General features: G+C 65.9%; 1 protein-coding gene across 1 annotated transcript in view; it reads right to left on the bottom strand.

Annotated features, from left to right (window-relative positions):
* The window catches only part of HPSE2 (heparanase 2 (inactive)), a 118,300-nt gene that overhangs the window by 7,042 nt on the left and 98,600 nt on the right, over window positions 1-12,658 (bottom strand). Inside the window, exons 5-8 of the mRNA XM_006033733.2 lie at window positions 11,925-11,972; window positions 4,035-4,128; window positions 1,373-1,479; window positions 502-616 (exon numbers count right to left, since the gene is read on the bottom strand). Coding sequence (XP_006033795.1) covers window positions 502-616; window positions 1,373-1,479; window positions 4,035-4,128; window positions 11,925-11,972 — 364 coding nt within the window. The remainder of the gene's footprint in view (window positions 1-501; window positions 617-1,372; window positions 1,480-4,034; window positions 4,129-11,924; window positions 11,973-12,658) is intronic.

Here is a 12,658-nt window from a genome sequence, read left to right as displayed (position 1 = left end):
TGGAGGTTGCGCTTCCACGAGGCCGGACGACCCCGCGTCGCCTGCCCCCGTCCCCGTGGCCCCTGGGCAGGCCATGCCGCATGCCCCTCCCTGGCAGCAGCAGCCCCCCCAGCTTGTGCTGCGCCCTGGCTCTCGCTTTGGATGAAGTTTCGGCTCCAGAGGTAACGCTCCCCCATCTGCTTTCAACATGTTGTGTTTGACATTAACTAATGTCTCCTATTAGCATTGAAAGAAACAGATCTGGAAAAATTCATTTCCAAGCCGAGTTCAAACAGGCCACAAGGAGAAACGGATCCGCGGCTGCACACAGGATTGTTTTTGTGGTGAAGCCAAGAGTCTGCGAAACGGGTCAAGGGCAGAGAAGACAAGAACTTATCTCTCTGATTTACTAACTGGCAACAGCAAAGGGAAGGGAAAATCCACCCGGCTGGAAAGCGGCGGAGGAGGTGGATGGCGGAGCTGGAGGGGCGCGGGGTCGGGGCGGCGCCTGGGCAGACCTACCGGCAGCGGGTTGAAGTTCTGGTCCACGAGGTGGTTGTGCCCGTGGTCGAAGAACGAGTGCCGCATCACCACGTCGATGCCCTGGTGCGCCAGCATCCCCAAGGTGTTCAGCCACCTGGATGGGGACAGAGCCACGTCAGGGCTGGCCAAGAACTCCCCAGGCAGGGGGATGCCCCTGGCCGCTCCCCACGGCTGGGCTCTGCACCGGGCGGGGGGAGCACCGGGGTCCCGGGGACCAGCGAGGCAGAGGCCGGGGCTGGCACGTCATTGTGCCACGGTGGATGAACTGCAGGATCTTAGCACGTCCTGCAAACGGGACGCCCGGCAGCACCTGCACACACACAGCCTGTCACTTCTGCCCTGCGGGTGTTGCTGCCCCCCACGCCAGGCATACATACCAGCCCGTCCCACTGCACATGGCCCGTGCACACTTTGCACACACGCTGCACTGTTCCATACCACTCCTCCTTTCTCCCCCTGCGTAGGACCCGAAGCACCGTGCATGCACGCACATGCATGCACTTCCTCATTAGTGTCCCCCACAACTGCACCCAGCCCCCCCGGACCTCAGGAACCCATCGCCACAGCCCCACAACTCGCTGTGGAGATGGGCTCATGGGCTCTCGCAGCCGGCACTGGAGCTACGTAGCGAAGCTATGCAACGGCATTCACGTGCCGTGCCACCCCACCGCAGCCAGGAACAGCTGCAGCCTCGGACGGGAGCTGGATCCCCCCAGAGCCCTGCTGTGACTCCAGAGCGACTCCTCTGAGGTCAACGGACCAGCTGCGGACGGCCCCAGGAGCGGAAGACAGCAGCGGGGCTTGTGCCCAGAGCAGAGATGGACCCCAGCCCCCCGCCGCACCGACTCACAGGAACCCGGCTGCGAAGGAGTCCGAGAGGTTGGTCATGCCTCCCGCGGAGCTGGCCCCGACGCCTTCCAGCCAGATCCTCTTCCCCGGCGCGTAGACGTTCACGACCTGCGTGCGGGATGGAGGAGAGCGCCTGAGCCGTGCTCGCCCAGGGGCCACAGCACAGAGCAGCGTGTTACGCGGCGAGAGACCCCTCCGCGGGGCACCGCGGGGCCTGCCCAGCAGCAGCCCCTCCTTCCCAGTGCCCCCGATGCCTGCCCAGCACGGACCACAAGGACCCCCGCTCTCACCAGTGTAGCGGCTGCCCCGTGCCTGCGGGATGGAGGAGAGCGCCTGAGCCGTGCTCGCCCAGGGGCCACAGCACAGAGCAGCGTGTTACGCGGCGAGAGACCCCTCCGCGGGGCACCGCGGGGCCTGCCCAGCAGCAGCCCCTCCTTCCCAGTGCCCCCGATGCCTGCCCAGCACGGACCACAAGGACCCCCGCTCTCACCAGTGTAGCGGCTGCCCCGTGTCTCCTCCTGGCCTGGGGGGGCCTGTCCCCTCTGCAACCCGCGGGGCTGCTGCAGCCACGTCCCCGAAGGGAAGCGGTGCCAGGCCCAGGGTGCGGGGAGCTGCGGCAGGCGCCCGAGTGTGTCACCCCGAGCACGAGTGACAGGGATGCAGGCAGGTGCCACCCCCATCCTCCCATCCCTTGGGCCCAACCTCCTCCTCCTCTGGGCCAGACCAAGAGCTGCCCGGAGCATTCGTGTCCCTGTGCCCTGTGGCCCGCGGCTGGGCAGGCGGGGCCCCCGCGTGAAGGCCACTGGGAAGCTTTGGGATCCCACCAAGAGGTTAAAGCCCCCCCACCACAGCCGGCGCGTCAGCATCTCTGCCGGCAGCCCCCGAGGTGCTGGCGCGCTGCCGATAATTATCTAAGCCCGCCACCTTCCTGCGTCAGAGAGGAAGCAATAAAACAGGAGAGTGGACAAGCCCAGCTGCTGTAATCAGCCCCGGCAGGATGCACGTTCTCCAGCCCAAGCTGGAGACCATTAGCACCCAGCACCGCGCTCCCAGAGTCTCCCCAGCCCCAGCCGCGCTCCTCCGGGGCTCCCCGAGGCTTTCGGCCCTGGCAGAGGTCAGAGGTCAGCCCCCCACCTGCCCTAGCACCTATGCCCAGCACTGCTGGGGGGGGGCAGAGGTCACAGAGCCTGGGAACAGCCTCTGCAGCAGCCGCTGGCCCCTACGGTGTCCCTATGCCCCCGTGCCCCGGCCCTGCCCAGCCCTACCATGGGCCTTTGCAGCCTTCCAGGCAGAGACGCAAGCCCCTTCCTGGACCTGCCCCAGGACCCCCCTGCCTCGCGCGGCCAGCCGACACCGTGGGCACAAGGGCGGTGGCCGTGCTCCCTGCCTCGGCCAGGCCCAGCTGCAGGCTCCACCGCTCTCCCCGTGGCCACCGGGGCAGGGACATGCCAGGACCCCTCCTCCGGCTGCAGGACTCGCAGCTGCTCCGCAGCCCCGGCGCTGCCTCGAGCGCGCTAGTGCGCTCCAGCCTCAGCTGTCCGCCAGCGGCGCAAGCCACGCAGAGCAGCGGGCCCCTGCACCGCGAGCCGACGGCAGCTGGGTTTTATAAGGCAGTCAAAACACCAGCCCCAGGGAGGAAACCACTGCGGTTCTTCGCGCCCAGGGAGAATCGCTCCAGCGGCAGACGTGAGAGCCACAGCTTCGCTCGCGGCACCTGCTGGGAGCAGGGCAGGGAAACCCCACCGGGGTCCCCTTCACTGGTGAGCAGCGACGTCCCCCTGCGCTATGGGGTTTCAGACCATCTCAGGGCAGCATCTCGTGCCCGTGGTGGTGCCCGCCAGGTTACTCCTGAGCCGGGCCCAGCGTCACGTCTGCAGGGTGCTCCGGGCAGGCCGCCGAGCCCGGCGTTAAGCAGCAGCTCCCACCTTGTGACACGGCTGCCAGCGTCGGAGGTGGCTGCGGACGTGGCTCCCTCGCCTTCCCACCAGCCCCCACGTCTCTTCTCGGCGGCTGAGAGCCAGCAGGGTCAGAGCCATGCTTATGTTCCCCGTTGCTCCCCAATGTTTCCTGCCCCCCAAAACGCTTCTCACCCCTTCCCCACACGCAGTCCCCGTGTGCTCCTGTAGCCACGTCCTACCCCAGCCCTGACATCCATGCCCTGTGCAATGCCCAGCCACGCGCCCCGCAGCCCAGCCCTGCATGCGGATGGGTGCAGACTGGAGGGCTTGGCCTTCCTCTGTCTCGGGGCACGGCCTCTGTCTGGCGTCTCTTGATCGGACATTAATAACCTTTCATAGAAGCAGGAGGGTGGCTGCTGTGGTTTCCCTGCTCTGTCCATGGCAGGTTCAAGCGGATGCCTTGTGTGGTGCTGGTAGTTGTACTAAGAGGTCAGACGAGGGGCTTGTCTGGGCTGGTTTGGACAGGGCTGATCCTGCTCCACAGGCCCTCACCAGCCCCACGGCTCCCTTCCCTGCCGGCTGCGTGACACCCGAGAGCCCCCCAGGCAGTGGGCGGCAGCCAACACGAAGCCCCGTGGCCAAGCCCCTGCCTCTCCCACTGCCGCCTGCTAACGCCGACCCCAACGTGCTGCGTCCAGACGAGCTGGCCGTGACCCCGCGAGACACGGTGCCCCTCGCCCGCCCGGCCCCGTCGCACTCACGCACTTTCTGGATCTTCCTGATCTGGTCGGAGAGCGTGTCCAGCAGGCGCGTTTTCAGGAAGTCGGTCACTTTGGCCACGCGGCTGTCAATGTAGTAACTGAAAGGACAGTGAGAAGGCAAGAATCAGGCAGGGTCTACCCCAGCGAGCTGGCAGCTACTGCCCCTCACCCTGGCATCTGGCCCTCTGTGAAGGAGCTCGCCCCAGCCGCAACCTGCTGCCTGCGCCACGCGGACCCCCACGGAGTACTTGGTGCCATGCCACGTCGGTGCCACCAGGGCCGAGTCGCTGAGAAGTGATTACTCACCAGGGTGCCCGTGGAGCCGCGACATCCACACGCCTCCCTGCCGGGCCACGGGCCCCCAGGGCACTTGTGTCCACGCTTGCTCAGCTCACAGCGTCCATCAGGGCTGCACCTACCCCAAGCCAGATGCCAGGGACGGGGTGGGCAGCAAATGCGCGCAGATAATGCAGCTGGGAGAAGCCCAGCTGCCTTGGGGTCATCCTGCATGGTCCACCGTGGCACCCCAAACCCCAGCAGGGCACTGGGGTGGCAGGGGCCGTGCCCCTGGGACAAAGGAGCAGAGCCAATGCTCCCACTACAAAGATGCTGGGGGCAAGAGTCCTCCAGCCCCAGCAGCTGCCTGCCGGGCTCCCCGGTGCGGCAAGGGCTGTGGTGGGCTCCAGTCCCTGTGCTGGGCGGCTGATGTTTCTCATGCAGAACAAGACTGCAGAGAAGCAAAGGCCGCACGAGAAATGATCCGTCCTGACGTGCCGGGCAGCGTCCAGGGGACTCTTCTCTGCAGGGAGAGAGCACGCTCTCTTGCTGGGTGTCCAAGACTGCTCTTGCACCTCGTTGCTGGCATCCCCAGGCCTGCCAGGCACAGGGGGAAGCTGGGCACAACCTCTCAGTCGCCTTCGGCACCTGGGCGAGCTCCAGCTGTGCACAGAAGAGACTCCCCTCCCAAGACGGCTAGCGACTGACTCACTCCAAGCACCCGGTAGCGATGTGCACAACGACGGACAAGCCACAGGGCCAGCGAAGAAGACAGGATACTGCAGCCAGGGGCAAGGCCAGGCGACTGAGGGACTTCTGGGGACAGCCCGGCCCTCCGTGCCCTGGGCATGAGGACACCTGAGCCTGGATGCAGCCCCGGTCCCCAGCGGCTGCAGCAGGCCGGAAGGATGCAACCAAGCCCGGGGGAAGCCCGGGCACTGAGCCGCGTGTGAGGAGCACGGAGCAGCCCGGGCCGCCTGCTTCCAGGTGCTGAGGGCAGTGGGGACAGAGGATGTAGGAGCACCACACGTCCCCGGGAGCCTCACTCCCCCTGCAAGAAGGGCACCGACGCCCCACGGATGCACAGGGCAGCCCAGCCCATGCCTGGAGAGCTAGCCCGTCATCAGGGGCAATCCTCAATTCGAGGGGGATCTCTATCAGGGCTCCCTGGTGGGTCCCGAGGTGACTGAGAAGCTGCAGGTCTCTCTGCAGGGGGAGCAGGCTGGGATTCCTCCCCTTGTCCTCCCTTGCTGTCTCCTCTGCTTCCCCTCCAAGCCGCTGTCCCTCGAAACGAGCTGCCGCTGGGTCCCCTCCAAGCCCTCCAGTGCAGGGGGAGCTGGTGGAGGGACTTTCCAGCACGCCTGGCCTTCCTGCTAGCATGAGACCGCAAGTACAGTGATAGCGATGGTCTTCACACACCACTCAGCTCTGCCACCTCCGTGCCACCGAGTCCCCGGCCACGCAGGGGCCACGGTGTCCTGAGTAGCAGACAGGGCCGGGGCCAAGAGACACCAGACGTTTCTTCCATAAGGTGGAATAGCAAGAGCGGTGGAGGGCAGGAGGGCGGCAGGTGCACGGATATCAGGGAGGTCCCAATGTGCTCGACAGCCACGTGGATCAGGGAGGATGCAAAGAGCCCAGGCACAAGGCGAGGCCGTGGCCAACGTGGATTCGTAATGGCTGCAGCTCCAAAGCACCCACGGGATTTCGAGCTGCAAAGGCCTGGCCCCCTTTCTGCAGCGCTGCGCGTGCCCCCCGACTCCTGCCCTTGGTGCTGGGCATCAGAGAGCATGGGAAGCGGGCTCCTGCATCTATCGGGAGATGGAAGGGAAGGGCGAGGAGGAAAGCGGGTCTGGTTTGGCCACGTGCCGGCAAGGAGAGTCTCCGGGCAAGTCTCTGCAAGGATCAGCGCCGAGGAGGATGGGGATTTATTCAGCCTCACAGCAGGGGTGCGGGGGAAACCAAGAGATCAAAGGGGAAAAAGAAACTTGCAGCCTTAACATCAGGACATCTTGATGGAGCCGTACGCGGGGCCATGGGACGCAGCGGAGGAGTCACGGCTTGGTGCGTTGTGCCGGGGAGCAGATGGAGCAGACGATGCCACTGGAGCCGTGGCGGCTGCTTGTAACTCTCGCGCAGGGAGACGCGCTGCCACCGCCGCGGCAGGGACCCCGGGCCGGAGCGAGGGTCGTAAATCCCAGCGAGGCGGCTGCGGGGCTCAGGCTCTGGAGCAGGGGGTGCAGGCTTCCCCCTCTCCAAGCTGTTGCTGTCCTTACAAGGATGGCATGAACTGGACGCCAGCACTGGAGCAGCCTTTGGGGCAGGGGAAAGGCTGCTGGGTGCAGTGTGTCGCGGGTGCGAGGACCGTGCGCTCACGAAAGCAGCGTGGCCGCAGGCAGCCTGCAGCAGGCGAGGACTGGGCATCTGCACCATGCTTTGCAGCCTCTCCCGGGAACCACGGCTTCTGCTCAGCACGGCTGCAGAGAGAGACGGTCCGGGCACGCAGCACGGAGGTGCTGGGCACCACAGAGCGGCCCAGGCCTGCTTCTCTGATGCCAGGAGGAGGAAGTGCTCGGAAAAGGGTGCACGGTGCGTTGGAACCTTTGGTCAGCAGCTGCAGCCCCGCAGGGCTGAGCGAGGTGCCCACGCCGCACCCACGAATCCCGGCATCGCACAAAACCAGTCCAGTGGCTCGGGGCAAGAGCAGCGCGGGGCAGCAACCAGCCCAGACGGAGGCAGCGCTGGCCAAGAGCAGCTGCCAGGAGCAGCACAGGTGGGTACAGGACAGAGCTGCTCCTTGAGAAGGTCTCCGAGGGCTCGCAGCTGAAAGGAGCGGCTCCAGGATGAGACGAGAAGCACGAGGCCAGCTTGAACCCGCGCCGAGGCCGCACCCAACCGCCGAGGAGCCCGTGATGAACGTGGGAAGGAAAAGCCCGAGCTGTCAGCCAAGAGAGGCTGCGGCGGCGCGTCTCGCAGCAGCAGAGATAACGCGCTCGTGGAGGGGGCGTCTGGCTCCGGGACAGGCCATCCGCGGAGACGAGAACGAGCCCGTGGCTGATGTCTGCAGCGAGCAGACGAGCTGGCGCCAAAGCCGCCCTGCCATCGCGGAGGCCACGGAAAGGCTGACGCGTGGTGCACGCGGGCGCTGCCGAGGATCTGGGCGGCACGACGGGGACCGCCAGCTGTGGGCAATGGTGGGCTCCTGCAGCTGGCACGTCCCACGTTTGGACATTACTGCGGTGGCCACTGCCAGCCCGTGCACGGGCAGAGAGGGGCCCAGCGAGCTACCCGCCAAGCTCAGGGAAGGCCTTTCTGCCCCGCTGCTCTGGGGGAGCCCGTCTGCACGATCCACGCCCCTGGAGCCAGCCCACGAAATGATGCCCCCTGCACGAAGAGAGCGAGGGCGAGCGGGACTGCAAACACCGGCTCCTGGGGACACGTGGGCAAAGACCACGGGAGAGCCTTGTGTTTTTCCTGGTGGAAGTATCGCTGCCCCCATTCGACATGGGCCACGAGGGCACGCAGAGGGCAGGACGTGCCAAAGGCTACACAGAGCCAGTGGCAGGATGGGGAACACAGCCTGGGTTTCTCTTCCCTGCCCACCAGGCCCTGCTGTGCTCCCAGGTCCACAGACCACGCAGGAATCCAGGGCTTTCCTTCCTGTGCCGTACGTGGCTGCGTGTCCGGACCACGGTTTGCGGCCGTGCTGTCCGAGTCCCGTTCCACGCCTCGCATCGCCCTCCAAACCGTTGTGTCTGCAGCTCCGGTGTGGGCACGGCAGCGTGGACATGAAACCCGGGCCCGGCTGGCCGAGCTGAAGCCCAAGCGTGGGCTCTGATGGGAGCAGACGGGGCCACTAACACCGGTGCGCACCAGATCCCGAAGCCCCTCAGGACGAGGGCACAAGGGAGGTGGAGAAGGAAAGTCCTGGAGCCAGGAGGGTGCAGAAGGGCATCTCTCCCCGCGGCTGGCACCGGGGGAGCTGAGCCCAGTCCTGGGCCCGGCGCCCGCAGCGAACACGAGGCCCCGGCTGCTCCCGCCGGCCCGGCAGAGCCGAGGAGTGGTGCCCCCGCTCCGGGAAACCGCAGAGCCGGAGACAGGCAGCTGCTCCAAGTCCTCTTTGCCTAGGGACATTTCTGCCAAAAACTCCAGTGCTGACATTTTCCCACTGACATTTTCGACTCCGGGGCCAAACTAGTTTGATGAAAAAGAATGACATTTTCTGTGGGAAAGCAGACGCTTTTCATGGAAAAATCCCCTCGGTAGGAAATCAGATTATCCCGCGCAGGCCAGCTGCCGAAGCTGCGTTCCCGGCTGCAGCCACAGGCACTCGCCCCCGCCGGGGTCTCGGCAGGGCCGGCTGGCACTGCCGCCCCACCACAGCCGGGCCAAACGCTCCAGGGGGTTTTGACCAGGTGCTCGGGGCCGTTTCACCTGCGCGCCGCGCTCTGCTCCTCGGCCGAGCCCTCTGCTCCAGCAGGGCAGCTGGGCCTTCTGCACGGCCACCTGACTCCGGCAGCTGGGGCTTTAAGCAAAACGCCGAGCATCACCCGTCGTGGTCGCGGTCACGGGCGGGGGCTGGCGTGGACAGAGCAACCCGCTGCAGTGCAGATGGCCTCGTTCGCACCGAGCTAGCACCCTCTGCGTGGACAAGAGGACCCTGCTGTGCCACGTAGCCCCAAGACTACGCGGGGCGAGATGCACGCGGGGACATGACCACGCATGGCCCCGGAGCCGCGAAGGAGCCTGGCTGCGCCTCGCAGCCCCGTTTGCCTCTGGATCGTGCAAGCCTTCCCCAGAGCCCCGCAATTAGCTGCTTGGGACCATTAGCCTCTGAGGGTCGTTAATGAAGGGAGCCACCGGCTGCCGGGCAGCTGGTTTTGTTTACCTCTGCTTTTATTTTAAAGAGGAACCTTTGCCCCCTCTTCTCTGACCCCTTCTTTCATTTCAGCTAATTACATTACAGCCAACTTCCCCGCGCTCAGGAATTTCCGGATCTACTTTGTCGCCTGCTGCTCCGGGCCGAGTCTGCTTGGAATTAGAGGGTCCGCGCCCGCGCCGACAGCCCGCCGCCCGCCGGGAGGGAGCGCTGGGCTACCGTGCAGGGAGCGCCCGCCGCCCGCAGCCCTGCCTGCAGAGTCCACCCGCGGGGCGAGGCGCCCCCGGCTCCTGCAGACGCTCCTCGGCGTTGTCGGGGCCTTCCCTTTCCTCCCGGCCTCCTGTGGCCTGAGCGGATGCCTGGTCTCAGGGGCCCGTGTGCTCAGATTCCCCTCTGTGGGCATCCCCACCTCCACGCCGGGGGGATCCCCCCGATCCCGGTGAGACACCCTAGACTCCAGGGGTGCGTGCAACACGCCTCACCCCAGCACAGACCCCGATGCACACGTCCCATGCTCCGCCCTGGCACCTCTAACACCCTCTTGCAGGAGACAGACGGGGCTGCAAAGGGCTTCCCACCTTGCAGGGGATGCTGCCTCTCTCCATGGACACAAGGGGATGGTCCACCGGAGGCTCTGATGCTGGCGGCGTCCCGTCTATGTGCAATGAAAGGGATTTGTTTGTGTCCAGGGCGACGCCGTGGACGTGCTCCCAGGACAAGCACCTGCAGGCACCTTCTGGAGGGGTGCACCGGCCCTTGGAGCACCGCGCTCCCCAGGCTGGCAGACAGAGCTCACTTGCTGGTGTGGCCAGGTACGAAAGCAGGCTCTGAGTTTTCCACCTGTGTCAGGACCCCGTGCAAACACGGATGGCGCTGAATGAAACGTGCTCTCCACTGCAACCCACCGAACCAAGCACAACCAGCCCAGGCAAAGCGATGTGCCCCCAGGAAAGAGCCAGACTGCTCCGGCACTGTTGCTCCTGAGGCTGGAGAGGCAAGACGGTGACCTGCCTCTGTCCGTTCCTGACTCGGGAAAGGCGGCCAGATCTGCTCGCATCAATGCACGCCACGCTGCATGGCTTCAGGAAGGGAGGGAGGAGCAGGCAGGGCAGGAGAACGTGGGTCTGGGTGCCCGGGGGCAGGAGCGCAGCATTGCCAGGGGCAGGAAGGGCAGATGTGAGGAATCAGAGCTGACCTCTCAGACAGCATCAGGCGTTCGGAGCAGGACGCTCACACGGGAGCTTAGCAGCAGCCTGGCTGCGTCCCCAGAAACGTGAGCTCCCACCTGCTCTTCGGTTTCTCCAGGATACCAGGGCAGTGGTTTCCTTGTTGGGAGCAAAGAGGGACGAGACACCAGCGGGCCTGTCGAGCACAGACCCTGCAGGAGCCCAGATGGGAGACGCAGCCCACAAACGGTTACAGGGCCAGCGCTGGGAGACGCTGGACAAGGCCTGCAGGACCGTGGCCCCTTTGCGTGGACTGACTCCTCACCCTCGCCCGGCTGCTGCCCGGTCTATCTGTGCCCACATGCCGCCCCTCAGCGCCACGCGGCAGCCACGCTGCACTCAGCCTCCAGCCAAGGGTCCAAGCGACTGGTCTGCAGCTTCCTCCTGCTCCCCTGCCCCAACACCCAAGAGAAAACTACGTTTACTTAGTCTGCAAACTCGCTTCTCAAGGGGGAAGGCGCACCCCAGGCGAGCAGCATGCAGCCCAGCCCAGCCCAGCCCGGGGCAACAAGCTCCCAGCCAAGCTCTGGGTCCCAGAAACAGCAGCAGCAACCAACACGGCGCAGCCAGCTCCTAAAGGTGCTGGACACTGGGTCCCCTGCAGACACGGGATCCCCTGCGGGCAGTGGATCCCATCCATCAGGCCCTTGTGGCACTCAGAGCTAGTGCTCGGGGCCTGGGGCTCACAGCGCGCCCGAGGCAGCGCCGTCCCTGGCGCAGACGGAGACGTCCGTGACCCTCCAGCAGCCCAGGGAGGGCCCAGCCCCGGCTGCAATGGGCACCAGCCGCCCCTGGCATCCCCCAGGCAAACAGGAGCGTGCTCCTCTGAGTGCTTCAGGTCTGCGATTCTGGGAGCCTGGTGCAAGCCGCGTCTCACGTCTGGACAAGCCTAGCCTGGCTTGGAACCGGGACGTTTCCATAACGTGCCCTGGGGACTTGCCCCTCCGCTCCGGGGGCTGCAGATGGTTCCTGCAGATAGCCCGCCTGTGGGCATCCCGGATGCCGGTCAGGATGCCACTTGGAGGTGGCAGCCATTTATTGATGCGCTCCCCTTGCTCTGGGCCAGGGGGGTTTTGGACGCAGACCTGTGGCAGGTGTAAGAGCGGACAGAGCGTGCAAGAAAAACAGGAGACGCAGGGACTGCCAGCTTGCTCCTTCTGCCCCCCTGGTCCAGCATACGCTGGACCCGACGCCAGCCGCCCACCTACCATGGCACCAGGCGCCCAGGCAGCAAGCAGAGGTCGGGGCGAGTCCCCATTCCCTGCAACGGGGCGAGGCAGGCAGGGAGAGGCGGTCTGACAAAGGCAGCAGCAAAGTCGCTGCCTCCCCATCCCAGCTCAGGTCGCGGGGCCGCGGGTGACAACAGCCCAGCACGGGCGCTTGGGCCACGGCTCCGGGGCCGGTCCGAGTGACAGGGACCGGCGGATCCTGGACTAGGCATTAGCCCCACCTGGGCAGCGCTGCCTCGCGGCGGGGGCGCGTTTGGAAAGTAAAAGGAATGATGAATACCTACTGTTGCCAGGTAACAGCATCCACCGTGCTGCCCGCCACCTTCATGAACCTGCGGAGACAGACAGACACCGAGTGAGCGCCATGGCGGGACGGTACCGCCGCGACAGGCGCGCCGAAAATCTCCGAGCCCCAGAGCCGCGGGGCGGGCAGGGAGCTGCAGAGGTCACGTCTATCCAACCCCCTCCTGAGGCAGGATCAACCCCGTCCAAACCCCCCCGTCCAAACCCCGTGTCCAACCTCGGAGCCAACATGACACAGCTGCCCTGACACAGCCCCAGGCATCGCCCCTGCCCCCGGGATACAGGGGGGCCACGGCCACCAACATCCTGCTGCATCTGGGGGGGTCACGGGCACTGCAGAGAGCCCAGGCCAGGCCGTGCCCCCAGTGCAGAGGAAGGCAACCCCCCCCAGTCTGGACCAGTCTGAGCAGAGGAGAAATCCCTTCCTGCCCCAGTGCAGCGTGGGGCTGAGCCTGAGCGCGGGGGCAAGACCCTCCACCAGGACCCTGCGGGGTCGGTGCAGCAGGAGCATTGGCACAGCCCTGTCCCATCCCCAGCCCCAGCGCCTCGGGGGGAGGATTAAACCCCCGGAGCTGAAAGAGGAGGAAAAAATGCCCTCCTGGCGTGACAGCCCAGAAGCCCGGGAAACACCCAGAGCAGAACAGGGGCATCGCTGCGCCTAGATCCTCCCTGCGCAGCGCCGGTCCAGCCCCGCTGCCGCGACGTCCACCCCAGC

Source organism: Alligator sinensis, unplaced genomic scaffold (genome assembly GCF_000455745.1).
Source record: "Alligator sinensis unplaced genomic scaffold, ASM45574v1 scaffold859_1, whole genome shotgun sequence".
Lineage (NCBI taxonomy): Eukaryota > Metazoa > Chordata > Crocodylia > Alligatoridae > Alligator > Alligator sinensis.
Note: the sequence above shows the minus strand (reverse complement) of the source record. Positions and strands in the feature narration are given on the sequence as shown.